This window comes from Jatropha curcas, chromosome 1, assembly GCF_041381405.1.
Source record: "Jatropha curcas cultivar XTBG-Jc1 chromosome 1, XTBG_Jcur_1.0, whole genome shotgun sequence".
Lineage (NCBI taxonomy): Eukaryota > Viridiplantae > Streptophyta > Magnoliopsida > Malpighiales > Euphorbiaceae > Jatropha > Jatropha curcas.
In genome coordinates this window covers 31,213,150-31,241,074 of record NC_143151.1, presented here as the reverse complement: position 1 = coordinate 31,241,074, position 27,925 = coordinate 31,213,150, and the positions used below count along the sequence as shown (strand labels likewise).

At 34.6% G+C, this 27,925-nt stretch overlaps 4 protein-coding genes and 1 non-coding gene across 6 annotated transcripts; 1 reads left to right on the top strand and 4 right to left on the bottom strand.

Moving 5' to 3' along the window:
* Positions 1-1,882: 1,882 nt before the first annotated feature.
* Positions 1,883-5,640, bottom strand: LOC149499380 (disease resistance protein UNI-like). 2 transcript variants are annotated; one of them, XM_089720943.1, is made up of 2 exons: positions 5,385-5,640; positions 1,883-5,290 (listed from the first exon to the last, which is right to left on the bottom strand). In XM_089720943.1, exon 2 carries the CDS (start codon positions 5,254-5,256, stop codon positions 1,951-1,953), a length of 3,306 nt encoding a protein of 1,101 aa, XP_089577069.1. In that variant the 5' UTR covers positions 5,257-5,290; positions 5,385-5,640; the 3' UTR covers positions 1,883-1,950. The 2 variants fall into 2 exon arrangements, with proteins under 2 accessions (XP_089577069.1, XP_089577072.1); XM_089720946.1 differs by having other exon boundaries at positions 1,883-5,238; positions 5,385-5,520.
* A 1,340-nt stretch (positions 5,641-6,980) lies between these two features.
* Positions 6,981-10,318, bottom strand: LOC149499379 (putative disease resistance protein At5g63020). Its single transcript, XM_089724924.1, has one exon. It carries the CDS (start codon positions 10,316-10,318, stop codon positions 7,049-7,051), a length of 3,270 nt encoding a protein of 1,089 aa, XP_089581050.1. The 3' UTR covers positions 6,981-7,048.
* Positions 10,319-11,132: 814 nt separating this feature from the next.
* Positions 11,133-12,757, bottom strand: LOC105635065 (uncharacterized). The gene is made up of 2 exons (XM_089725603.1): positions 12,233-12,757; positions 11,133-12,118 (listed from the first exon to the last, which is right to left on the bottom strand). Exons 1-2 carry the CDS (start codon positions 12,564-12,566, stop codon positions 11,874-11,876), a joined length of 579 nt encoding a protein of 192 aa, XP_089581729.1. The 5' UTR covers positions 12,567-12,757; the 3' UTR covers positions 11,133-11,873.
* Positions 12,758-15,300: 2,543 nt separating this feature from the next.
* On the bottom strand, positions 15,301-17,610 carry LOC105635064 (uncharacterized). Its single transcript, XR_016321238.1, has 3 exons — positions 17,597-17,610; positions 16,861-17,293; positions 15,301-16,302 (listed from the first exon to the last, which is right to left on the bottom strand). It is a non-coding gene; the product is annotated as an uncharacterized LOC105635064 (transcript).
* Positions 17,581-23,878, top strand: LOC119371438 (peroxisomal ATPase PEX1). Its single transcript, XM_089725589.1, has 10 exons — positions 17,581-17,983; positions 18,654-18,747; positions 18,873-19,027; positions 19,998-20,227; positions 20,882-20,987; positions 22,043-22,168; positions 22,276-22,319; positions 22,872-22,989; positions 23,090-23,371; positions 23,463-23,878. The coding sequence occupies exons 1-10, from the start codon at positions 17,969-17,971 to the stop codon at positions 23,499-23,501; spliced, it is 1,209 nt and encodes a 402-aa protein (XP_089581715.1). The 5' UTR covers positions 17,581-17,968; the 3' UTR covers positions 23,502-23,878.
* Positions 23,879-27,925: the final 4,047 nt, after the last annotated feature.

Below are 27,925 nucleotides of genomic sequence, written 5' to 3'. Positions count from 1 at the left end.
ATATTCTCCTCTTCTTCTCCATTTCCGAACAGTAGATACCTCGACGAAAGTTTTGTTTATTCAAGATTTGAAGACATGAGATGGAAGCTTAAAGTATCTGAGCAAAATCTCAAGACAGTGTTGGTTTAGCTACAATTTCTCTTATTAAGTTACTATCAATCCATACGCTCAACATAAGACCTAAACAAAAAAAACGTGGATGACGAACAAGATCAACTAAAATAGAATATTATTTATTAGACATTTTACTATTTAAGTTTGACCCTTCAAATTACTCTTTGTATTAGTTTTAAAGTTGCCATTCTGGTAAGAGTAAAGAGACTGAAATGTTCCAATAGCGAATTTCTGTGCAGATTAACTTTTCTAGTTTGTCGTTTCAGTTCCTGAAGGATTGCAAATTTTTGAATCTCCTCCATCTGCAGGTCTTTTTCCATGGCTCCTTCATTGACTTTGCGGGTGGTGCTTATGCTCGTTTTTGTGTTAGTCATTTTTTATTTTCCTATTGTTATAAAAAAAAAAAAAAAAAAATTGAGAGTGAAAGGTATGAGGTCCAATTTTTTAGTCATTTTTGTCGTTTTTGTGTTATTTTTTATCTTTGTAAACAACTCAAATCTAACGTTTTTAGTTTGTTTGTACGAAAATATATAAAAAGGATCAAAACGCCACTTGCTATTAAAAACAATTTTAGAAGTAAAGTTCTCTTTCTCTTTTGCGTTGGGTGTTAGGTGGAGTGGAAGTTAACGACAAAATAGAATTATTTCCTTTTACAAAAAAATAAAATCACTTTTGTCCTAATTTCCAAAAAATAAGAGAAGAAAAAAAAATTACACACAATCATTAGGAGGGAGAGAGAGTTAAAGTGGAGCCTGAGTCGAATTAAGTTGGAATATAAATTTTTTAAATTTTGAGAGAGAAATTTTTTAAATTTTGAGAGAGCCAAGCCAAATGAATAATTTTTGAATTTTTAATATTAATATCTAATAAACTTTTCTTTAGTTAAGGAAAATTTTGATTTTTGAATTTTATTTGTATTCCAAAAGTTAATAGTGATAAGTGCACATATCTCCTGAGCAATAGATCTAGGTTTAAATCCCTTCCCTCAATATTAAAAAAAAAAAAAATCATCAGTTATTTGAATGATATTGAAATTATGTCAAAATTATGATCTTACAAGTTGAATTTTTATAGAAATTAAATTTATAAACATAGTATTTGAAGAAAAAAGTGTTCAGTGAAGTGAAAAATATGAAGGCAATGGAGTTACCGAGAGGAAAATGTGGACCAAAGACACTTCTGAATCAATTCGAATGGAAGATCTTACATTACATTAACAGAAGTGTGCATTGAGATTGGGAGTTATGGAGATTAGGGTTGAGAAAAGGAGAAAGAAGAGAAAGAAAAAGGAATATTGAAAGAAGGAGAGAGAATAAGGAAATAGTGTATTCATTCAGTAACCCTAAAATGTCTCATTACAAGAGTATATATATAATATATGCCTGCTGATGGGGCGCCCAATCAGATAAAATAAGCCACATCAACTTACATCTCAGCAATTTACTAATAACAATTCAGTACCTCTATAACAAAATAACTTTCAATTGTATTTGCAAATTATTACAATGAAACTCCCAAAATTAATACTTATTATAATAATATCCTAACATATATTTCATTCCATTTTCTCCATTATAGTAAATTTCTTCGTATTTAAATTAATGTATAATACTCCATTAAGATGCATATAACTTCTGCTGTGTATATACTCTGAATCATTTGTATTAATGGAGATCTGAGATCAACTTCGCACCAGTGAACTTTGATATCAAATAAAAGCCATATGATCAAAACAAATGATTGAGCATGGCATTGACAGAAGTTGATGTTTATGATCAAAAGAAACAAATTTACTGCTGTCTTTTTCTTTATTAATGAACTAATGAATTTAATTCATTATTCATACATATATGAGTCTAATTTATTTAATAACAGTGACGCACAACCTTGCAGTGCTTCTGGTATATTCTCCAGCTCTGGGCATTCATGTACCTGTATTCTGTTCAAAAGTGGAAAAGACACAGCATTCCTATATATGCATTTCAGTTCTGGTAAATTACACAATTCAAGAACTTGGAGTTTTGAAAATAGGTTCATGTTTTCACTCCCAACTTGAAGCTCACTTAACTTTTCAGCACTTACAATTTCTTTCATATGCTCATTGAATTTCACTATCAAAATTTCCAAATTTGGGATTAGAACAACCCATGTCAGCTCTCGCAGATGAACGTTACCCGATACATTCACTTCCCGGAGGCTATTGAAGCATACTGGAGCTGAGACCATTGAGTTGCTGATAGTATGATGATGTGTAGAACTCTCACCAACCATAACATCCACGATCAACTCTTCTAAATCACAAGTAAAAAATATGTACAGGGTCTCTAGGTTCCTAAAATTTGCTAATGAAGAAACACCAAGAGATCTTTGAGAAAAGAACCTTGAAAGCTGTAGAGATCGAGTACAGTTGAGTAATGTCTGGGTGCTGGAAAACAACTGAAGCATAGAGACACTTTCTATTGTGAGGCTCAGTTCATTCAAATTTTCAAGACACTGGAGCTCCTCTATTAGCGTATTGCCTTCACCCAATAAGTTACTTACCGAGTTTTCATACATAAAAGCACCGGTTGGGCACATTATCAAAATTTGCAGCGACGATGACAGACAAGATATGACTCCCCTTGGAATAAATTTTAGAAACTCATTATGCCCCAAGTTCAAATATTTCAGCTTTTGCAAAAACTTCAACCCAACTGGTAACCGCCTTATCCTTGTACTACGCAGATTAAGATATTGCAATGAGGTTAATTTTGAAATTCCCTCAGTCAATATCATTATACATGTACCTGATAGATCAAGAACCATGAGCGAATTCATATACTGGAAGAAATCACTACTGATCTCCTTCAAAAACGAATTATGACCAAGGAATAAAGTCGAAAGATCCCCGCATCTAGGAACTTCTCGGATACTTTTAAAGGAGTTTGCCATCAACGACACTCTTTTTGATCCTTCCCATTCTTCGACCGCTGGAAATTTTGTTAATTGGGCACCCACTTGCACGAAAAATTTCTCCTTGTCTTTTTCATATTTACATGCTATCCACAAAGCCATGTCACGAATCACATCATGCATTTTTACATATTTTCCATTTTCTTCCAATAGGCATACTCGAACGAGTGAACCAATTATAGCGTATCCTTCATTTCGAGCACAAAAATTTTCAGAAATCCAATAATGTACCAAATCATCCTTGAGAATTTCGAAGTCCTCCGGGAATAAGGAACAGTATAAGAAGCAAGATTTAACTTTATCACCGTGTAGACTATCATAACTAAACTTCAAAATTGCAAATACTTCAACCTCCATATCTTGAAACACCTCATCTTCCATTCCGTGTAAACTTGAGGCATAACTTCTTAAGACCTCGAGAGCATGTTCCCATTCTTGGAGTGCATCTTTGCCAGCCATGGCATGGCCAATTGTGATGAGTGCCAGTGGCAATCCACCACACTCCTTAACAACATCTTTAGCTAGAGGAAAGATATTCGGAGGAATATCCCCAACTTTCTCCTGGAATAAGGTCCAAGATTCTCTTGGATTCAGAGGCTCCACTTTCATAATTTTTTGGGCTTCCATTTGCCTGCATATTTTGTAGAAACGCGTCGTGAATACTATCATTGACCCATGTTTTTTTTGTAGAGGAACCCCTATGTCTCTGAGATCAACCTTCTGCCATAAGTCATCCAAAAATAATACAAACTTCTTTCTGCTCAACCTATAAAATATATCTTCTGCTTTCTCACTGGGGTTTTTTTTTGCCCACGTCTCATCAAAAAAGCCAATCTTTTTCCAAATATCTTCTTGAATCTTGTCAGGTTTCAAATCTTTTGACACCACCACCCAAATCACAACATCAAAATTATGGGCTGTACTAGCAAACCTGTTGTTGATTTGGTTTAAGAGAGTAGTTTTGCCAACACCCCCCATACCATATATGCCAACAGTGCCCAGTTGTTCATCTTGTGTGAGCCATCTCCAAATATCATCTAACATCGTTTCCGTGCCAAATGTTGGTTTATCATTCCTTTCAGCTACTGGGTCTGGAAGTACCCTCTCAACCACCTCTTTGAATTCTCCTTTGTCTCTTAGAGCAACTGCTTCTTCTAACACTTTGGCCACCTTTCGCACAAATTCGTAGCTGGAAGGGTCTTTACGACGCAATTTCTCAATTTCTTGCGGACCATTTCTTATCATCTCCTCCGCTCCAGTCACTATTGCTTCCAGCATCGAGAGCCACAGTTGAACTTGTGGCTTCCGCTTCTTCTGTGGCCCTTCCTCCGAGGTGATCCTCATCATCGCTCCCTCCTTTAAAGCCTTCAATTCTTTCATTATAGACTCCAAAGCTCGAAGATCAACTTGAAGCTGACTTATGTAATCTGGTTCTGCAGGTATCCTTCTAACCAATTCTTTGAAAACTCCTTTGGCCTTTACAACAGCTACATCATCTAATTTTTTGGCGACCCTTCCGACAAACCTGTAGTTGGAAATATCTCCATGACTCAATTTTTGAATTTCTGGTGGACCATCTGGTATGAGCTCATCTGCCTCAGTTATGGTCGATTCTGCCATTGAAAGCCACAAGCGAACTTGTGGCAGCAACATCTTTTCTGGCCCTTCCTCCAAGGCTACACTCTGCATGACATCCTCCTTTAAAGCGTATAATTCCTCTCTTGCAGTCCTCAATGCTTCAAGATTAGCTTGAAGTTGATTTGCTGGTTCTGCCATAACCACTTCTTTAAAATCTCCTTCATTCATCAAAGCGATCACTGTTTTCAGACATTTTGCAACACTTCTCCCAAATGTGTAGCTGGATTTGCAGTTCTTGGAGCAACAGCCTGCTATACTTAACTTCTGTCTTTCTTGTATAGCTTTGCTTAGCAGCTGATTAATTTTAACAATGGCAGCATCCACCCTCGAGAGCCATCCTCCAACTCGATCCATCTGCGCCATTTCTGGTCTTTCCTGATTGACGATCAACCGCATCACATCAGTCCTCAGGTCTCTTAATTGATCTCTTGTAGTCTCCAATGCCTCAAGATTATCTTCAAGCTTGTATATATACTGCCAATGTCCAGCAATGCAATCCCAGCAGCGGCCAGCCAAAGCATCACCGCATTGAATCTGAAAGACATTGCCCATAGCCTGCTTGTGAAAAATTGGACAGGAAAGAAATCTATCCAAAGAAAGATGAAGGGATTAATGAAGGAACAAGAACTTAGGCTGAAGGCATAGTTCAAAATGATGTATATACAAATACAATTGTTTACCTGTGGAAGTTTAAAACGCTGTTGGTGTTTTCCAGCTATGGAGAAGATGAAATGAAGAGAGAATACTTGGGTTTCTTTACTTCTTATAAAACTGCAGTACGTACACAAATATATAGACGAGACCACGGCTACTTGGGGACCTTAGAAACAAGATTTAAAATCAAGCAAAACATGATCGTATCTCGCTCTTCGGAGATTTTAATGGTTCCAACGGAGGCCATAGATAAAGCACGCACGAAGAAAAATTTTGATAAGAAAGTATGCGATTAGCATACATATTTATAGGCAAAGCGAACCAACGAGATGAACCCATTTGGCGATCTTATCCTACAACGTAATAATCCTAGACATAATACTGTGGGATGCCACATTTTTCAAAGGAAACAACGTAAAGCTAGAAAAGACATAAAGCATAAAGTTGATAATTATTACAACATGTAGAAAAAGCCAAAAGATGCCAAGGACAATGATGGACACTTTTGTTGAATTTTTTTGCCAACTTTTGTTGAATTTCTTCTCAAGTGTGTGTGTGTGTTAAAGTGCTCTTTCTCTTTTGCGTTGGGTGTTAAGGTGGAGTACAAGTTAACGACAAAATAGAATTATTTCCTTTTACAATAAAATAAAAGCACTTTCATCCTAATTTTCAAAAAAATAAGAGAGGAAAAAAAAAAAATATTAGACACGATCATTGAGAGAGAGAGAGAGAGAGAGAGAGAGAGAGAGAGAGAGTTAAAATGGAGCCAGAGTCGAATTAAATTGGAATATAAATTTTTTAAATTTTGAGAGAGCCAAATTAAATTGGAATATAAATTTTTTAAATTTTGAGAGAGCCAAGCCAAATGAATAATTTTTAAATTTTTAATATTAATATATAATAAACTTTTCTTTAGTTAAGGAAAATTTTGATTTTTGAATTTTATTTTTATTCCAACAAAGTTAACAGTGATAAGTGTCCATACTTCGTGAACAATAGATACAGATTTAAATCTTCTATTTTGATAAAAAAAAAAAGTAAATGTTTAAATATTAACTATCATCAATTATTTTAATGATATTGAAATTATGTCAAAAATATGATCTTACAAGTTGAATTTTTATAGAAATTAAATATATAAACATAGTACTTGAAGAAAAAAGTGTTTAGGGAAATAGTGTATTCATTCAGTAACCCTAAAATGTCTCATTACAAGAGTATATATATAATATATGCCTGCTGATGGGGGGCCCAATCAGATAAAATAAGCCATATCAACTTACATCTCAGCAATTTACTAATAACAATTCGGTACCTCTGTAACAAAATAACTTTCAATTGTATTCGCAAATTATTACAATGAAACTCCCAAAATTAATACTTATTATAATAATATCCTAACATATATTTCATTCCATTTTCTCCATTATAGTAAATTTCTTCGTATTTAAATTAATGTATAATACTCCATTAAGATGCATATAACTTCTGCTGTGTATATACTCTGAATCATTTTTATTAATGGAGATCTGAGATCAACTTCGCACCAGTGAACTTTGATATCAAATAAAAGCCATATGATCAAAACAAATGATTGAGCATGGCATTGACAGAAGTTGAGGTTTATGATCAAAAGAAACAAATTTACTGCTGTCTTTTTCTTTATTAATGAACTAATGAATTTAATTCATTATTCATACATATATGAGTCTAATTTATTTAATAACAGTGACGCACAACCTTGCAGTGCTTCTGGTATATTCTCCAGCTCTGGGCATTCATGTACCTGTATTCTGTTCAAAAGTGGAAAAGACACAGCATTCCTATATATGCATTTCAGTTCTGGTAAATTACACAATTCAAGAACTTGGAGTTTTGAAAATAGGTTCATGTTTTCACTCCCAACTTGAAGCTCACTTAACTTTTCAGCACTTACAATTTCTTTCATATGCTCATTGAATTTCACTATCAAAATTTCCAAATTTGGGATTAGAACAACCCATGTCAGCTCTCGCAGATGGACGTTACCCGATACATTCACTTCCCGGAGGCTATTGAAGCATACTGGAGCTGAGACCATTGAGTTGCTGATAGTATGATGATGTGTAGAACTCTCACCAACCATAACATCCACGATCAACTCTTCTAAAGCAGTAAAAAATATGTTCAGGATCTCTAGGTTCCTAAAATTTGCTAATGAAGAAACACCAAGAGATCGAGTACAGTTGAGTAATGTCTGGGTGCTGGAAAACAACTGAAGCATAGAGACACTTCTGATTGTGAGGCTCAGTTCATTCAAATTTTCAAGACACTGGAGCTCCTCTATTAGCATATTGCCTTCACCCAATAAGTTATTTACCTTTTTAGAAACAACATCACCGGTTGGGCACATTATCAAAATTTGCAGTGACGATGACAGACTAGATATGACTCCCCTTGGAATAAATTTTAGCAACTCATTACGCTCCAAGTTCAAATATTTCAGCTTTTGCAATAACTTCAACCCAACTGGTAACCGTCTTATAGTTGTACTACGCAGATTAAGATATTGCAATGAGGTTAATTTTGAAATTCCCTCTGGCAATTTCTTTATACGTGTCTCTGATAGATCAAGAACGGTGAGCGAATACATATACTGGAAGAAATCACCACTGATCTCCGTCAAAAACCTATTATGACCAAGAAATAAAGTCGAAAGATCCCCGCATCTAGGAACTTCTCGGATACTTTTAAAGGAGTTTGCCATCAACGACATTCTTTTTGATCCTTCCCATTCTTTGACAGCTGGAAATTTTGTTAATTGGGCACCCACTTGCACGAAAAATTTCTCCTTGTCTTTTTCATATTTACATGCTATCCACAAAGTCATGTCACGAATCACATCATGCATTTTTACATATTTTCCATTTTCTTCCAACAGGCATACTCGAACAAGTGAACCAATTATAGTATATCCCTCATTTCGAGCACAAAAATTCTCAGAAATCCAATAATGTACCAAATCATCCTTGAGAATTTCGAAGTCCTCCGGGAATAAGGAACAGTATAAGAAGCAAGATTTGACTTTTTCACTGTGTAGGCTATCATAACTAAACTTCAAAATTGCAAATACTTCAACCTCCATATCTTGAAATACCTCATCTTCCATTCCTTGTAAACTCGAGGCATAACTTCTTAAGACCTCGAGAGCATGTTCCCATTCTTGGACTGCATCTTTGCCAGCCATGGCATGGCCAATTGTGATGAGTGCCAGTGGCAATCCACCACACTTCTTAACAACATCTGTAGCTAGAGGAAGGATATTCGGAGGAATATCCCCTACTTTCTCCTGGAATAAGGTCCAAGATTCTCTTTGATTCAGAGGCTCCACTTTCATAATTTTTTCGGGTTCCATTTGCCTGCATATTTTGTAGGAACGCGTCGTGAATACTATCATTGACCCATGTTTTTTTTGTGGCAGAGGAACCCCTATGTCTCTGAGATCAACCTTCTGCCATAAGTCATCCAAAAATAATACAAACTTCTTTCTGCTCAACCTATAAAATATATCTTCTGCTTTCTCACTGGGGATTTTTTTTGCCCACGTCTCATCAAAAAAGCCAACCTTTTTCCAAATATCTTCTTGAATCTTGTCAGGTTTCAAATCCTTGGACACCACCACCCAAATCACAACATCAAAATTATGGGTTGTACTAGCAAACTTGTTGTTGATTTGGTTTAAGAGAGTAGTTTTGCCAACACCCCCCATACCATATATGCCAACAGTGCCCAGTTGTTCATCTTGTGTGCACCATCTCCAAATATCATCTAGCATCGCTTCCATGCCAAATGTTGGTTTTTCATTCCTTTCAGCTACTGGGTCTGGAAGTACCCTCTCAACCATCTCTTTGAATTCTCCTTTGGCTCTTAGAGCAACTTCTTCTTCTAACACTTTGGCCACCTTTCGCACAAATTCGTAGCTGGAAAAGTCTTTACGACGCAATTTCTCAATTTCTTGTGGACCATTTCTTACCATCTCCTCCGCTACAGTCACTGTTGGTTCCAGCATCGAGAGCCAAAGTTGAACGTGTGGCTTCTGCTTCTTTTGTGGCCCTTCCTCCAAGGTGATCCTCATCATCACTCCCTCCTTTAAAGCCTTTAATTCTTTCATTATAGACTCCAAAGCTCGAAGATCAACTTGAAGCTGACTTATGTAATCTGGTTCTGCAGGTATTCTTCTAACCAATTCTTTGAAAACTCCTTTGGCCTTTACAAAGGCTACATCTTCTAATTTTTTGGCGACCCTTCCGACAAACCTGTAGTTGGAAATATCTCCATGACTCAATTTTTGAATTTCTGGTGGACCATCTCGTATGAGCTCATCTGCTTCAGTTATGGTCGATTCTGCCATTGAAAGCCACAAGCCAACTTGTTGCAGCAGCATCTTTTCCGGCCCTTCCTCCAACGCTACATTCTGCCTGACATCCTCCTTTATTGCGTATAATTCTTGTCTTGAAGTCTTCAATTTTTCAAGATTAGCTTGAAGTTGATTTGCTGGTTCTGCCATAACCACTTCTTTGAAATCTCCTTCATTGATCAAAGTAGTCGCTTCTTTTAGACTTCTTGCAACACTTCTCCCAAATGTGTAGCTGGATTTGCAGTTCTTGGAGCAACAGCCTGCTATACATAACTTCTGCCTTTCTTGTATAGCTTTGCTTAGCAGCTGATTAATTTTAACTATGGCAGCATCCACCCTCGAGAGCCATCCTCCAACTCGATCCATCTGCGCCATTTCTGGTCTTTCCTGATTGACGTTCAACCGCATCACATCAGTCCTTAGGTCTCTTAATTGATCTCTTGTAGTCTCCAATGCCTCAAGATTATCTTCAAGCTTGTATATATACCGCCAATGTCCAGCAATGCAATCCCAGCAGCGGCCAGCCAAAGCATCACCGCATTGAATCTTAAAGACATTACCCATAGCCTGCTTGTGAAAAATTGGGCACGAAAGAAATCTACCCAAAGAAAGATGAAGTGATTAATGAAGGAACAAGCACTTAGGCGAAGGCATAGTTCAAAAATGATCCAGATATAATTGTTTTCTTGTGGAATTGTAAAAGGCTACTTGAAGCTAATACTAATTGTTTAACCATTGCCTCAACTTGCATTCTCAAAGTTGACTTCTTGTGGGTACTGACTCGGTCATTGAGTGGGGGACCGTTGCTCTTGTTCGTCACTATGAAATGTTAATGTTTAATGAAATAAGCAAGTAGTTGTTTTTTAATTAAAGTTTCTAATAGTTTTGTTCAGTTTAATGAATATTGGAAGTTGGTTGGCTACTTAATCCATAATGGAGACTTTGCAATTAAAACAATTTTTAAGAGTAGAGTGCTCTTTCTTGTTATTATGTTGAATAGCAATCTTTGTTCAATTATTGGATTCTGTTTCATATGAGTAGCTTTAGATATACAAGTCTTTTTTTCGTTATTATTTTTAGATATGTAAATCCTTCTACTAGTGTTTACATAATATCATTAGAACCTAATTGTAGATTTTAAATTTAAGGATTAAAAGATTGAAGTTGTGTGAAGACGTCGTGTTTATATAATTAGTAATATAGTATTTGGGATTTTAGAACTTGAGCGAGCGAAATGATTTTTTTTTTTTTTTTTGAATTAATATATATGTGATAAAATTTTCTTTATTTAAGGAAAAATGTATATAATATGAAGGGAGAGAGACCGATTGAAGTTGTAATTTCCTAATAAAATAAAATAAGAAGACTTTTGTTCTAATTAAAAAAAACAGAAAAATAAATATTATCGATTAGAATACAAGTTGTCTGGAGACTGGACATAAAGTACAAAACACAATACGACATCAACATGAAGTAAGACAATTGAAAAAAAAAAAAAAAAGGACGGCACGCTAACTCTTTGTAATAAAAAATCTAAATTTATATTCATTCATTTTTGCTCTCTCATTTGTTTGTGGTAAGACAAGCCAGTATATATGGTTTGCACCACCGTTAAGTAAATGGTAAGAATTGACAACCCAAAAGTTACCGTTCTCCATGGCGCCCCAAAATATACTCGAATCAGCTCCTGCATCCAAACCTCCAATGGCTTCATGCCATCCAAGTAGTTCTGAATATCCCACCGGACATCATTATAAATGTGAGGATTTGGAACTAAGTTTTTAGCCATTTCACGAAAAATGATAAAAACCTCTTCATGCTTCGACAGTAAATTAACCAGTATTCCTTTAGAAATCAATTTTCCGACGTCTTCTACATCTGCAATCAGAGAATTAACCAAGCATACGAAAGATATTACCTCAAGTTCATGTTTTAAACCTGGACACATTTCATAGGCTAGTAAGTTTGATAATTTAACCACTGTTGACTCGTCAATGATTAAGGGTCGAAGCTTCAACAACTTAAATATTCCTCTTCCTCTAAAAGATATGTCTGTTAATGAAGTTGACTGATCACTAGGCTTCAAACGGATACCACTTTGAATAAGCTTATTGACAGTCTAAGATGGGGATGATGAGGCAAGTACACTGACGTCCCGAGAGTGATTGCTCATCTTTTTATAATTTTTTTTGGGACGCTGTAACATTTCTTTCGACCAATTCCATTTCGGAAATCTTACCTTCATCCATAGAAGCTCAAGAAGATGATCAGGCTTCCATTCTCCTTCTACTACTTCAGTTTCTATTGGCTTTCCTGGTACCATATTCTGACTTCTTATGAACTCGTCCATCAGAAGGGACAGACCTGGGTGGGTGTATTCAAAAAAATGTTAACAGGATACTAGAAAATATCGCTGAAATGGTATATATATATATATATATATATATATATACAGGCATATAACATCATTATACATACCTTTGCCTGTTTGAGCCCCTTCCCTTAATATTTCTAGTAGACCATAAGGAAGTTGGTTCTCCAGAAGGAAAAGATCATTGTGAGACAAGATTGCAGTGATGTTCAGAGTCCTTAATCTATACAAGTCATCACTTGTGCAGCAAATTACATAGAATAGCAATGCACATCCATCCACAAAAAATATCCGGCTAAGCTGCTGATCATCGTATTTCTCCATCACATCCTTATCATAACAATCCCTGAAATTTCGTATCTGCTTCAAGATTTTGTCATATTTGGAACTTGCATCGAGTTCATAATCACTAATAAACTGAGCCGCTAGCTTGTGCTTCATCTCCTCTCCCCGTCGAAGATTATATCGACCATGGTGGATAGGACCAAAGGAGTACACTTTTGGTTCAAGGTGTTGGTGGAAATACTGGATGTCATGCAACACAGATGGAGCCTTTTGAATCCGTGGTGTAGAGCTTGATGATTGATCTGACTTAATTCCCTTAACGAGGTAAATTGCTTCAAGACTTGGAAATTATTATCTGGTAAATTGCAGCCACCGTATTATCCATAGATAATATATCTAGTTTCTGCAGCCAATCTGTTTCTATTCACAGGTATAGCAACCAATATATGGTAAGTCTCCGAATTGGCATTGGAAGTTCACATCATTCTATAAAAGGACTGCTCTTCTGAGTCTTCTTCATGGTCTAGATTTTCGTTTAATTAATTCCTCACCCACTTAGTAAGCAAAGAAGCAGGTTCAAAATGCTTTGATCTCTTTAAAAGCCAAAGCAATCCTTAGGCCCCGGTGTATGCAAAGTTACACTGGATCTGAAAATGGGCTTGGATTCACCAGGCCCATAAATATGAGCCCAGACCATAAAATGTCCATGCCTAACTAAAAGCACTGAGCCACTGATAATCATACTTGTACTTGGAACGATTCTTTTCATGACCCCTTAAACTACAAGGTTCAATCCTGCACTGCCACAAATATTATCAAATTTATGCATTAGACCTTTTAATTTGGGATCTCTTAACATTTTAGTACGTTTTTATCATCCTGCAAATAATGATGTGCGTTAAAATGCATACCTTCAGGCATTGATCGAATGTGCCCACAATTAAACACGGGAAACATTTATATCTAATTGATTTAAGTTAAGTCTCTCAAGTCACAAAACAAACTAGATATTCAATTGATTAATTTGATACCTGGGAAAACACAGAATAATGTAACAGATAGCAGCACCCAGCAACTGTCCACCAATTACAAATGAACTGGTAATATACTTAAAAAAGTAAAGAACTAACTTGGTTGCAAAAACAAAGATCGAGTACTGTGAATAATTACACACACTATTACCAATGTTTTTCCGTTGTACAAATAATGATCACTGAATTCATGTTCAGTTGAAACTCTAGCTTAAGCAACAAACACAGTACAATATTTAATCAAAACCTGCATAAACCAGTAACTTTTAGTATTACATGATACTTCCATTTTTACAGAAATTGAACTATGTAATTGGCCATTTCTCGAAACTTATAGATCCATTTAGCATAGACAGAATGAAAATGAGAAGCTTATCTCCTGGTGATAGCTCTGATGCGCAGAAGATACATATGGCCAACATCAGAAGCTGCAAATCTTGCATTTTGATATCAATATTGTTGATTCCATAAAACACTGTAATAATAACGATAAAGCATAAACATAATCTAAACTTCCAGGGAAAAGCTTTACTAATCAACTTCAACAAAATTCTTTTAACTTTACTTCTCCAGAGTTCAAATGGTGGTGTGCCGGGCATGTTTCTTGCACCAATATACTTAATTTATCACAGCGGGAAGCAGGCATCCTTCTTTCTCCCATCATTGTCCACCGAAGAATATACTAGTACACCATGGCAGATTGCAAATGATGTTGCAACCACACAAGTACCATCAGAGGATACACAAAATCAGCATCAACCAATGCTACATATATACTATATTATGAAATGTTGATTTTTTATTAATCATTAATAATTATAGAAGTCTTGAGAATTTATATAGGAAATCAATTAGAGATGTTTCTCCTAAGTGTAACAGAAGTACAGTGGTAAATGTCACGCGTCATCAGCTGGAGACTTCTAGAAACAATTTATAGAAGTCTTGGAAATGGCCATATATCCTTGTGAAGGATCAGCATAATAATCAGCCTAAACTCTGTCCAATTCCAAAGTGTTAAGGCGTGCTAAAGAAACTGAAGTGCACTACAAATGGAATGTTCATCATATAACAAGCAAAAAGCATAAAACGACAGATTATCCAAACAATTGAAGAGTTCAGATAGCAAACCAGAAAAAGAGCATCCCTTACGTTGGAATTAAATGCAGCAGCATGCTTCTATATCATGATTTTGATTACCATTGTTTTAACCCGCCAGGATTAAGGCCATTTTATTTTCATTAACATGGTACGATAATGTTGTGTTAACACCATTAAATTTTGACAGATAACGGTATTAAAATAAAACAGATAATTAAAAGATAATACCAAAGGCCAGGGCAGCCAGCCACAAGTTTCTGTAGGAAATCAAGTGTGGATGTTGCCCAACAATCTATGCCCAGTATAAGCTTTACTCTATGAATCATCATCTTGAGGCCTCTGCAAACAAGTAAGCAAGCCTCCCACATTGGCCATGATATGCACTGGTGAAGCATCAGCATATTCATCACCATGCTGCTAGACACCATATGTAACAGAATATGAAAACGGTTTGATGAAAAAATCCCATAGAAATGATCAGCGAAAAGAAAAAAATGTGGCAAAATCTTGATAAAGCCACCTCTTGAATATCAAAAGCACCTCATGCAAAGCATTATCAATTGTTCACCTCATAAGTACTGAGAATCAATTTTGCTGAACTTGCAAAGGACATAGCCAGTCAACACATTGGATCTCAATAAACAAGTTCAGTAAACTGGAAAAATCGAGAATAGCAATAAGATAAATTCCCATTAGAACAATAACTTCAACTGTACATCACAGTTCACAGTAAGGAAATTTCTAATCCACATCCAGCCAAATAAATAAAATAAAAGAAAGCATTAATGAAAATAATGAATTAAGTATGGCAACTTCTTAAATCAAAATATACACAAATGAGATCTACATTGTACAATTTCTTCCAGGCTATTTGAATCCTGTACATCATCTTGATATCAATGGGGAAGAGATATTGAAGAGTGATAGAAAAAGAAGAAGAAAAAGAAAGAGAAAAAAAAAAGCCTAATCTCTAAAGCTGAAAAGAAGTGTACTATTAGCAGGTATCAAATTTCTTAGCACCATCAAATGTTCATCATCTGAAATATGAAGCATATGACGTAGATTTGTCAATCTTGCTTCATCTTCCCATGTCAAAGGCCCTGAAGCATATAAATCCTCAATTGCACAAAAATATTTTAGTAATTCTGACCTAATGGAATTCTACCCCCGATTGCTCATCTGGTGAAACTGAACATCCTTCTTTCTCATAACCCTCTCCAGAAGATGATTCAGCATCACTATAGTAATCCTCTAAATTGTTACTGTGCTGTCTAGAAAACCTAAAGGCTGAGTTGTGTCCACCATTGCTCATAGAACTAGAACTAGCAACAGAGGATGCACAATCATCAGTATGTAAATATAATGAGGACTCTACAAGAGAACTATCAGTTCCCCTACTTTCATCCATTCTAGAAAATTGAGCCGTAGGAATATTATGAGAAGAATGCACATGATTTTCACCCAATAATTCATTTGGATAAACAACTGCATCTACCTTTTCATAAGTTGGAGATTCATGTAATGAAAAAATTTGTTGATGGCTACCATCTTTTATAATCAGTCTTCTTTTGAGCAGCTACTGAATTAGCATCTAGATCATACAGGCCAAATGGTGATCCTCTCTTCAATGTTCTATTTGAAACCACACAAGACTTTGGAATGTCAGTCATTTTCTCCACCAGACTGGAATCATCTCCAACATATTGCTTTATCCACGCATATGATTGTCTTTTATCCATAGGCATGGCGCCATGCTCCGGACCCTGTTTCAAAATGCCATCAACGATAATTAGAAGATGTAAATTATAACTAGTTACAATGACATGAAATGATTATATGATAATTTGAATCACAAGGCAAAAAGAATACATTCGAACTAAGGTGATAAAATTCCCATATTGAGAATCTCAAGAAAAATGTATCACAACCTATCAATGAGCTGCGAGCATTTAATCTCTGCCAACAATAAACAGTGACCAACAAGCAAGCCACAGTTTAGAACAAAACCACTAATCAGTAAAGAGGTCCAACAAATCAAAGTGCTGAATACTTGCTAGATAGTGACAGTTAGGTTGTAAAGCAAGAGGGGAGGAAAAAAAAAAAAAAAAGAAGATAGTGCGATTATCCAAGTGCCATATCCAGAAGATCTATGAGGAATCACAACAGTCCCAGCCATCAGTGCTTTTGCTTGAGGCAGCTGTGTTGCCCATGCATTTTCAGGGACAGCACTTTCACCGATATATGCAAACAAGTGACAGAAGCTTTCAACTATTCCCAACAACAGCAAATGTGTACAGACAAGTTAGAATTGAAAATATTACCTTTCCAATCACAAACCATTTGCCATCTTGCCAGCACTGTCGAACCCTCAGATGAGACTTATGGACCCGCAAACCTTTGGATGATCCAAGTATTCTAACACAAAAGTAGTTCATACCCATAACCTTCACAATTCTTGCTGTTTTCCAGGCGAGATTGTTAAAAGCCTCAACAAGATTACCAGGAACCCAAGTATCCACCCCTTGCATAGGAGGTGGGCAAGGCCTAATTGCCTTTCTAGGCACCCTTTCCACAATTGCTTCATTACTCACCAGAAACGAACCATACTTGACGCTATACGTGTGTCCATTCCCAGATATTATTTCAGCACATAGCCAAGCACCAGTAGAGACCTCTTTTTTGCCAAATACCTCTACCTTACTTCCTTTCTTGAATCTCACGGCGACTATGATTAAACAAAGACAGAAAACCAACCTGCCATGACATAACAATTTAAAGATCAGCTCTTTGTTGCAAAAGAATTAGAAATCTATCAATACTGCAGCAGCTGAAAAATAAAGGCAGACAAATGTAAAGAAATTATGCAATAATAGAAAAACACGTATTATTAAGTATAGGATAAAAAAAAGTATTAGCAATATAAACCAATAGATAGAGGAAGATAGGGAAAAATACGTCAGCAGAAAACAAAACTAAAACCTAAAAATTAATTCAACATTAACCCTAATTCATATAAACACTAGAAACAATTTTAATATATAGACAAATTAATCATACACTGTACAAAGCATAAACGCTAAAATAACAAAACCATATCATCGCAAAATATTATGCAATTCAACACAAACCCTAGAAATAACTAGCAGAAATTTAAAATGTAAAAGAGCAATTAACAATTCATGTTTTGAGAATTAAACGAGACGATTGAATTGAATACGCATGGAGAAAGAGAGATCTTGCTGACCTTCGTGCTTCGAATTAGATTTCTACACAATCAGAGAAATTTATTTGAGTGAATGAAGCGATTGTTAAGTTTCTGAAAGGTATTTGAGTTAGGGTTTAGGATTATCTGACGGTTATCGTGTCATCTCTTGGTAATTATGGAAGTAGCTTCATGTTGTTGCTCTTACAAATTTTCTGACGGACATCATGGATGAATATGGGGTAATAGCTTCATGTCAGTTGTTAGTTCCTTGAGGCTTTGATTGGTAGCACACAAACTTGCATGTTTATCAAATTTTATTGAAATTTGTATTGCTGGTTGTTTATTTGGTACTTTTAATAATGCCGCCACGACTTTGCATTAAGTAGAGACAAGCCCTTTCTTCGTGAAAATTCAGTGTAGTGCTATCTTTTTGCTGTTGGCTCATAAGCTATTATTAAATGAATAAGCTAAAAAAGTTGTCATTCAAGCAAAAGTGATAGATTTCTAGTATTGATGATTTGCTATGTGTTTCGATCTGATTACTGAGGCTATGTGATGTCAGTTGCCGGGATTTTTGCAGTTCCAGTATTGTTTCTACCCTGATACGCATGCATTACAAAAGAAATAGGGTCAGAGTTATTTCTTTCTCTTTTTCCATTGGAAAAGTCCTAAATTATGCGAGCATCTTTAAGACCTACTATTTTATGGGATATAGTCTGCTTAATGGCCCATAATTTATGAATTTATAGTGCAAGTACATGTTATAAGGCACAAAATAGTTATTTGGTTATTTTCCTGGCTTCTTGAGAGGCCTCTGTTGTAATCCTGATGTTAGCATGGCATGGTTATGTTGTTTCCAATATTTGTTTCCATGATTCCCTATTCACCTAATTAGTATCTTATGAACAGCAAAAAAGGAAGAGCTCTTGTGGAATTGGTCCAATTGCTTTTATAGCTTCTGTGCAGACTCTGAAGAGTATTCCCCAGTCATTGAGCACTTCAGGTTTGTCTCTCTTATTTCATTTTTTTGGCTTACAGGAGTTCTTATCTAAGAAATCAGTTGCTAATTTTTCCTTTTCTCCTTTGTTGGTAATTTTTTTTCTTTGGCATTCTGTTTACTGCTTTTAGGACGGTTTGACTTTCATGTGCAACTTCCTGCTCCTGCTGCCTCAGAACGTCTGGCTATACTGAGGCATGAAATTCAGAGACGTTCGCTTCAATGTTCCAGCGATGTTTTGCAAGATGTAGCTTCCAAATGTGATGGTTATGATGCATATGATCTGGTACATATCTTCACTTCTGATTACTGCTTTTATATTTGTTTCTCTGCCAGCGGTATATGAGAACTATTCATGTCTTAGGATTAAGGGTACAATTATAGTCTGATTTTAGATATAGTTGTTGCTTGTGTGTCATTGATAGATTGCACTATAAATAGTGATGTATAAAGTTGTAAACTGTGATTCTTTGGAATTAATCAATAATAACAGAATTCTACTATATTTTCCCGGTTCCTTTCTTTCTCTCCTCTATTTCGTATTTTCTCAATCTTTCTTTCACTTTCTTATCAAACAAACACAACAGGTTGGGATTAATGGCTAATAATCCTAACAATATGTCTACTTAACCAAAGAATTGATTCCTCAAATTCTGTCAATGAAAGTGCTGGAAATCAGTAAATTTGTGCATCTGAGGTTTTGAAGAATCATCACTCTTTTATGCTGTCCTAAATTAGGCTGATGGATCTGAATGTGGGATTTCCCTTTGACAAAGTTAATAGATGTGATAACTTTATGTAATAGATTTGGCATGTGATAACTTTATGTAATAGATTTGGCCTATTGGAGTCTAACAACTTGCAGAGTCATAAAACTCATCTATTTGTTTTATGCCCACTTCTTCCTGTTACTTTTATTAATAAGAATTAAGAATATGCTACTCAATTTATTAGCCTATTTTATTCAATTTGTTTCATTCTCATAAATCATAATTAACATACAAGCTTATTTATTCAAGCTTTCAACATGATCATAACTTGAGACAGTGTTCTCAATCTTTTATTGAAGTCCTTTGAATTGTATGTTAACTACATGTATCTAGTTTATAATTGAAGTTAAGTTTCATGGATGTTTTATGCCTAAAAGTGCATCTTAAGCTAGGATAAGTGCAATCTTGTGAGTGAAAGATTTGCAATTCAAACTTGTTTTGCTGACTTACATATTCTAACTTTTAATATGATTTCTTTTTGGTCAGGAAATATTGGTTGATAGAACTGTTCATGCTGCATTGGCCGTTTTTTGCCTTCTCAATATACTTTTGAAGAACATGAGGTGCCCACTTTGGTCAGGGATGATTTTTCTCAGGCAATGCATGAGTTTCTTCCTGTTGCCATGCGTGACATTACTAAATCTTCTCCTGAAAGTGGTCGCTCTGGATGGGAAGATATTGGTGGTCTTAAGGACATCAGAAATGCTAGTAAAGATGTATGCTTAATGAGTTTACTTCTTACCTTAACAGCTAATTTGAAAATATTTCATTATTTAGGCCTCTTTTGTTTCATTGAAAAAACTTGCATATAGAGGAAAATACTTTTTGAGAGAATGATTTGTTTTGGTTGCAATATTGGAAATTTTTCAGCATTTAAAATACATGGGAAAGTATAAAGTGTTTTAGAAGATAAAAGACTGACAATGTTTAGACCTAAAAGGATTTATAGTTGCTTGTGAAAAGAAAAAAGGTGACTATAAAAATGGTAATTGTGGCCACATTGATGACTGGCAGTGGTGTTGATGGCAATGTTTTCAGAGACGGCTATATCATCACTGTGTTGCATGGATAATAGACTTCAGAACATTAGTAAAACCATAGTCTCTCTCTCTCTCTCTCTCTCTCTCTCTCTCTCTTTAACTGGTGCTTAGACAGATTTTTTGTCAGCTAATAAGTTGATATTTTAACCCTTTCTTTTTATTCCCGTGCTTGTTCTATGTTGTATTGGAAGTTTTCATTTTTGTTTGTTTGTTCTTTGCTTGATTAAAATGGCAGATGATTGAATTGCCTTCAAAGTTCCCAAATATTTTTGCCCAAGCTCCTTTAAGACTGCGGTCAAATGTTCTCTTATATGGTCCTCCTGGTTGTAGAAAGACTCACATTGTTGGTGCTGCTGCTGCTGCTTGTTCCCTGCGATTCATATCAGTGAAAGGGCCTGAGCTGTTGAACAAATATATTGGTGCTTCTGAGCAAGCTGTAAGATAGCAATTAGTTGATTTATATTTTCTTTCTTGATATCTCAATGACACTTGGTAATTGACATACCTATCACAGCCTTGTAAGCCTTTTTTTTTTTTTTTTTATCTTGATCTTGATTGATCTATGCTCTTTTTTAATGCATAATACATATGCTGTGACTTTCTCACTTGATTCTGAATTTATCAATTTATATCTAGAGACATTTTTGAAAAAGAAGGCACAAGTTAGAATAGTTGTTAAAAGGGACGCAACTTGGCTTGGATCAGGGTGGTTGTGGGATTATAGAAGCAACTTGATGTTTGTTGGTTTAAAAGTTTGGAACAGTGATAAAAATATCTATCTTTGGATCTGTGTCAATCCAAATAAAAACTGATTATATGGTACTCTTAACATAAGAAAAGTTTTCAATTAAATTAGTTTGTTGAGGTGCTCAGTATGTGCTATGCACAAATCATAAGAAGGATGATGTGCTAGTAAATCTAAATCTCCATACAGAAACCCTCTCTATGTCCTAATTGTGATCCAAGGTCTTCGTGGAGAGTTCCTATTTGCAATCATTATGCTTCTTTTAGGGTATCTAAATTCTAAGAGTTCAATAAACCAGGTCCTTAATTTTTTAATATCAAGATGTCTTTTTACCAGTTTATATTTTTCTTCTGCGTTTTCAATGTGTCTATCATTTGTTTTTGGTTGAAATAGAATTCTTTGGGATTCAACATCAAAAGATGAAGACCAATAGATATTCCCATGGAACTTCTATGCATAAATAATTTTATTTTACTTTTGATGCATGAATAATATTATTTTATCTTTGTTGAAAGTAAACAAGAAATAAGAGGGGAGAGGGAGTCTGAACAACTTTTTAGTATCAATTATGATCATCTTTGACACTGTTGTTCTGCAACTGATTTGTAGCTCCATTGGTGACAATTGAGAGCACAGTATTGTAAGCTAGTGGTTGTTTTCGAGAAAATGGAAATATGTTCAGTGATTCTTTGGCATAAAATTTAATGCAAAAATGGCTGTTAAGGATGCTCTTGCTTTGGTTGCAGGTTCGTGATATTTTCTCGAAAGCCACTGCTGCAGCACCATGCCTTCTCTTTTTTGATGAATTTGATTCCATTGCCCCAAAAAGAGGGCATGACAATACTGGTGTTACTGATCGTGTTGTTAATCAAGTCAGTTTCATATTTTCTTTCATTTTTCTTTTTTTTCATTTTTTTTTCTTTTTTGTGTTCGTTTTCTGAATTAAGTTTCTCATTGTAACATTCCTCTCCTCTCTCAGTTTCTCACGGAATTAGATGGTGTTTTCGTATTCGCTGCAACAAGGTTAGTTTCTTTCTGGAGTTAAAGTTATGTTATTTTAGGTTATTCTCATGGCACTAATTATTGGATAGTCAATACTAATATGTGTGGAAAGATACTTTTGCATTATGCCTCTGTAGCCTCTTCAATTACTTAAATCAGATACTCGATAAATAGTTAACAGTATTTTAGCGCATGAGTACCACAGCATGATGCATAAAATTTTGTATTGCTTGTTGAGTTAAATATTTGTTGTACATCCTTAGTAACTTATCAAATGATGTTCTGCACATAAGCTTTAGTTTAAATAGGATGGTAGCACAGATTCTAGTCTCATACCATATCTCAATAAAAACCAATTCTCCATTATTTTCCATGAATATATGAGTTGCAAAATGGGCACTAACAGTAAGTACTAAATGATATGTAGTGGAAAAGGTACATTGTAGGGATTTTCTTCTTCAATTATGTTGAATGTTTACAGCTATAGTTTCTGATTTACCCTTTATGTAAATCTCTCTCTCTCTCTCTCTCCACTCATTTGCATGCTCACTCATTCTCACATTTGTCGAGCAGTAGACCAGATCTACTTGATGCTGCATTGCTCAGACCTGGTAGGTTAGATCGTCTTCTTTTCTGCGATTTTCCATCTCTGCAGGAGAGGTTAGACATCCTTAAGGTTCTTTCCCGAAAGGTGAGTGGTTCTGCCCAGAATTAATTTTTGGTGGAATCCATGTAAAGTATTGCTGTTTTTTTTTGCGTTTCTTATGTCTGCTTTCTGCAAATTAATGCAGCTACCGATAGACAATGATGTTGACTTAGATGCCATCGCACGTATGACAGAAGGATTTAGTGGAGCTGACCTACAAGCTCTTCTATCAGATGCACAACTTGCGGCAGTTCATGAACATCTGAGTGCAGACAGCAGCAAACATGGGAAAATGCCAGTCATAACTGATGCCTTGTTGAAGTCCATTGCTTCCAAAGCAAGACTATCCATTTCTGAATCTGAGAAGCGGAGACTATATGGTATTTATAACCAGTTCTTGGATTCAAAGAAATCTGCTGCCGCCCAGGTCCCTCTCTCTCATCGCATTTTCATGTGCTCATATTTTTCTCTCTTAAGATCGAGGTGTAGTGCTAACAAAGTATTAATTTGTTTTGCAGTCAAAGGATGCAAAGGGCAAAAGGGCTACTCTAGCATGATGAATAGCCAGATACAGCTAGCTAGTCGCGTTCAATGAGTTAGTTGGTGTGGCACTACTTTTCAGTATTGACAAACAGTTGGTATGGGAAAAAAAAAGCCACGATACTTCCGAATCAATTTTAACAGAGATCTTACATTACATTCCATCTTCTCCATTGTAGAAAATTAGATATAGATTTATTATTTTCCAACTCTTTGTATGATGTATAATTTTCTATTAAGATGGATATAACTACTGCTATATATATATACTCTGAATCATTTGTATTAATCTGAGATCTGAGATCAACTTTGAACCAACCAAGTTTGATATCAGATAAAAGTCATATGATCAAAAGAAATGTTTGAACATCGCTTTGACAGAGGTTGAGGTTTATGATCGAAAGAAAGAAATTTAGTTCTGTCTTTTTTATTAATCAACTGATGAATTTAATTCTTTATATATATATATATATATATATATATATATATGTCTAATGTATTTGATAACATAATTGAGTGATTGAAGCTGTGAAATAGTGACTAGCATGGTACAGGTCTTTTGTACAGTAGAATGGAATATTATAAAGACCTTCCTGAGTGTATTTGATGAAGTGGGCGCTGCAAAATATCAATTTAATTCTTTAACTATCGTTTGTTTACTGAGAAACAGAGGGTAAATAGAAAAAAAGAGAAGAAAAGTGAGAAGAAGGGAGAAAGATGGACATACTTGGGAGATAAAAAATTTGAGAAATGAAATGACAATTCAATCCGCATTACATCAGCTGCATATTTATATCACATTTCAATAACTGCCATGTAAGCAATAAACTCACAAATCAAAATCAAATACAATTACAATCAAGTCCAATCAATTCAAGCTCAGTTACAACATTACAATCGAGTCCTGACAATTTATCACCAAAAAAAAAAAAAAAAAAAAAAAAAAAAAAAACTCAAAACGTTCCGATCCTTTATTGCACAAGTTTACTCCTTCCTTTGCCTTGGAACCTTGATCACATCGAAATCATTCCACAATTTTGATGGCCTGCCTCTGTAAATTGCTAAGCAAGAAATTGGATTGGTAGCGTCAGACTCAATGACAATATTCAAAATTTTCCAGTATCAACAACATTAAGGAAATTGTATGACAAATTTGCTTCAGTAAATCAAAATTATAACTCAGTGATTATAAATTTAGGCTAAATTACAAGCATTAAATTTCCATGATATCTCTATTTATAATGTAGAATTCAGGTTTTACTTCTGTTGTCTGTTATCCGCAACATGCATCAATTAGCTTCATACGTAAATTTCATGCGAAAAATAACAAATCTCCTTATAAAGAAAAATCTGGTTACCTGTAGAAGGGCAGTTTCCATTAGATTTGTTCTTGTGCGTCAGTCACCACCTTGATTCCTTTCCACTGCTTCTGGTATATCACCGCATTGAATCTTAAAGACATTGCCCATAGCCTGCTTGTGAAAAATTGGACAGGAAAGAAATCTATCCAAAGAAAGATGAAGTGGTTAATGAAGGAACAAGAACTTAGGCTGAAGGCATAGTTCAAAAATGATCTAGATATAATTGTTTTCTTGTGGAATTTTAAAAGGCTGTTGGTGTTTTCTAGCTATGGAGAAGATGAAATGAAGAGAGAATATTTGGGTTTCTTTACTTCTTATAAAACTGCAGTATGTACACAAATATATAGATGAGACTACAGCTACTTGGTGACCTTAGAAACAAGATTTAAAATCAAACTTTGTCCCAAAGCTAGAGCAAAACATGATTAAATCAGCATGTTCTAGAAGATATAAAATATAAAATATGGTGAACTGGAGTGTATAGCAACTGTAGCAATTCAACAAGGTACTTCAGGTAATACTAATTTTTTAAGTTAAAATTGACTTCATTTGATAATGAACCAGTGGGGACCAGACAAATGGGCAAAACGCTCCCTCCTAAGTGTTTAAAAAGACAAAAGATTTCTATTGTCGTATCTAACTCTTTGGAGATTTTAATTAATGGTTCCAACAATAATTTTGTTCAGCTCAATGAATATTCGAATTTGGCTACATCATCCCTTGGCCCTTCCTTCAAAATGGTAATACTTAAATTTTCTATCTAGTTGTTTCATAGTCAATTAGCTTGAAATAAAGCTGTCATCAAATGCATAAATTGTTTTAGTCTAGTGCAACCATGAGTTGTCTACTACTAAGGGAGAATCAGATATAAATGAATTATTTCATTTGATACTAATAATTAAGCTTTTAAAAAAAAAATTTGAAAATAAAGATATTAATTATTACTATTAATAAATAAAATAATGAAAACTTAATCTATAAGTTGTATTTTAAACCCAGATTAGCATATCAAGTGAAAAAACTTGGATGTTATTTATTTTACTATTAAAGTTTGATGTTATTTCTTCTAGAATTACTCTTTATTTTTTACTTATTACTTGGTTGGATAGTAAATATTTCCTTTTAGATATATCAAAGTATCAGAACATTATTCATCTTATATTTAATATTATTATTTGCAAATAATAAATAATGTAGTATTCAAAAATAAAACTATAATTTTTTTTTTTTTTTACTTCTCAAAATGCTTTTCATTTAAGATATACAGAATATTTCTTTCACACATGGGTCAAATATAATGGACACTTTGCAATATAGAAAAGAAATGACACTTGCAATTAATTAAAACAATTCTCAATTCTTGGATTCTTTTTCGAATGGGTAGTCTTTTTTTTTTATTATTATTCCTATTGTTTTTAGATATATAAGTCTTTTTTTACTATTATTTTTTGAGGCGGTATTACAACAACCTAGTTGTGGATTATAAAATTAAGGGGAAGTCGATATCATGTTCATATGATAAATAACCTAGCTTTGGGATTTTTTTTTCCCTTAATATTCAAATGCAAAAGAAAGATTATAGTTAAATTGTTTCACATGAAAAATTTCAAGTCTGTGGTTATTCCATTATCCTCAAATGAAAAATTATCTAAATATATGATGATGGAAATATGTTGAAGCATCTCTTTGTAGAGTCTAATTAGTAGCTTGCTTTGTTTGATTGCTATAAGGCCTATATATGTTAATGTCTTTCAGTGAGTTTACTTTCAAGATTCAGGAATTCTCCTAATGAATTTCATCTGGAAGTGGTCAAGAATGTCTTAATATACATCAAAAGTACAACTGATCTTAGTGTTTGGTATTTTAAAATCTCAAATATAAAGCTTGAAGAGCACTTTAGGTTACTTGTTCTTTTTTGGCTCATATCCTTTTTGCTAGAATTCAAAGAACCAAGAAATGCTTGCTTCGTCTAAAGTGAAGCTAGAGTATGTTGCAGTGTTGCTGTTATAAATCAAGCTCTATGACCTGAAAAAAATTTACAAGACCTGATGATGGAGCAAATAGAGCCTATTATCCTAAATTGTGATAACAAATCTGTCATAACCATAGCTCACAACCTAATCTACATGGAAGAACAAAGGTAAAATATCATTCCGTTAGAGAAGGTGAAAGAAATCAAGCTTGTACATTGCAATTCTAAAATTCAGTTAGTAGATGTTGGGATGTGATGTGACATATGCTGCTATGAGCCTTGCACACCAACTTGTGAAAGAGCTTAATTTAGCATGAAACAATGGAGACAAATTTCCTTAATTATAGGAGAGTTGGTAATGACTTAGAGTAAAGATATTTTGCATTTTACTACTGTAAAAGAATGTTTATCAAAGGAAATGGAAGATAATGTGTGAAAGAGAGAGTTGAGAGAGGGGAATTGTTATGCCGGCAATATGAAGAAAAGGAAAAGAAAAAAAAAAAAAAAAGCCATTGTCTTTTTAATGTAAAATCTGTTTTTTCCTTTGTAAAGTTATGCTGTCTTTAGTTGTTAAGAGTTTATGTTTTGTTTTTATATTCTCCTCTTCTTCTCCATTTCCGTACAGTAGATACCTCGGCAAAAGTTTTGTTTATTCAAGATTTGAAGACATGAGATGCAAGCTTAAATTATCTGAGCAATATCTCAAGACAGTGTTGGTTTAGCTACAATTTCTCTTATTAAGTTACTATCAATCCATACACTCAACATAAGACCTAAACAAAAAAAAAAACATGGATGAAGAACAAGTTCAACTAAAATAGAATATTATTTATTAGACATTTTACTATTAAATCTCCTCCATCTGCAGGTCTTTTTCCATTGCTCCCGCATGATTTTGCGGGTGTTGCTTATGCTCGTTTTTGTGTTAGTCATTTTTTAGTTTCCTATTGTTATAAAGAAAATTGAGAGTGAAAGGTATGAGGTCCAATTTTTTAGTCATTTTTGTCGTTTTTGTGTTAATTTTTACTGTGTAAACAACTCAAATCTAATGTTTTTTTGTTTGTTTGTACGAAAATATAAAAAAAGGATCAAAAAGCCACTTGCTATT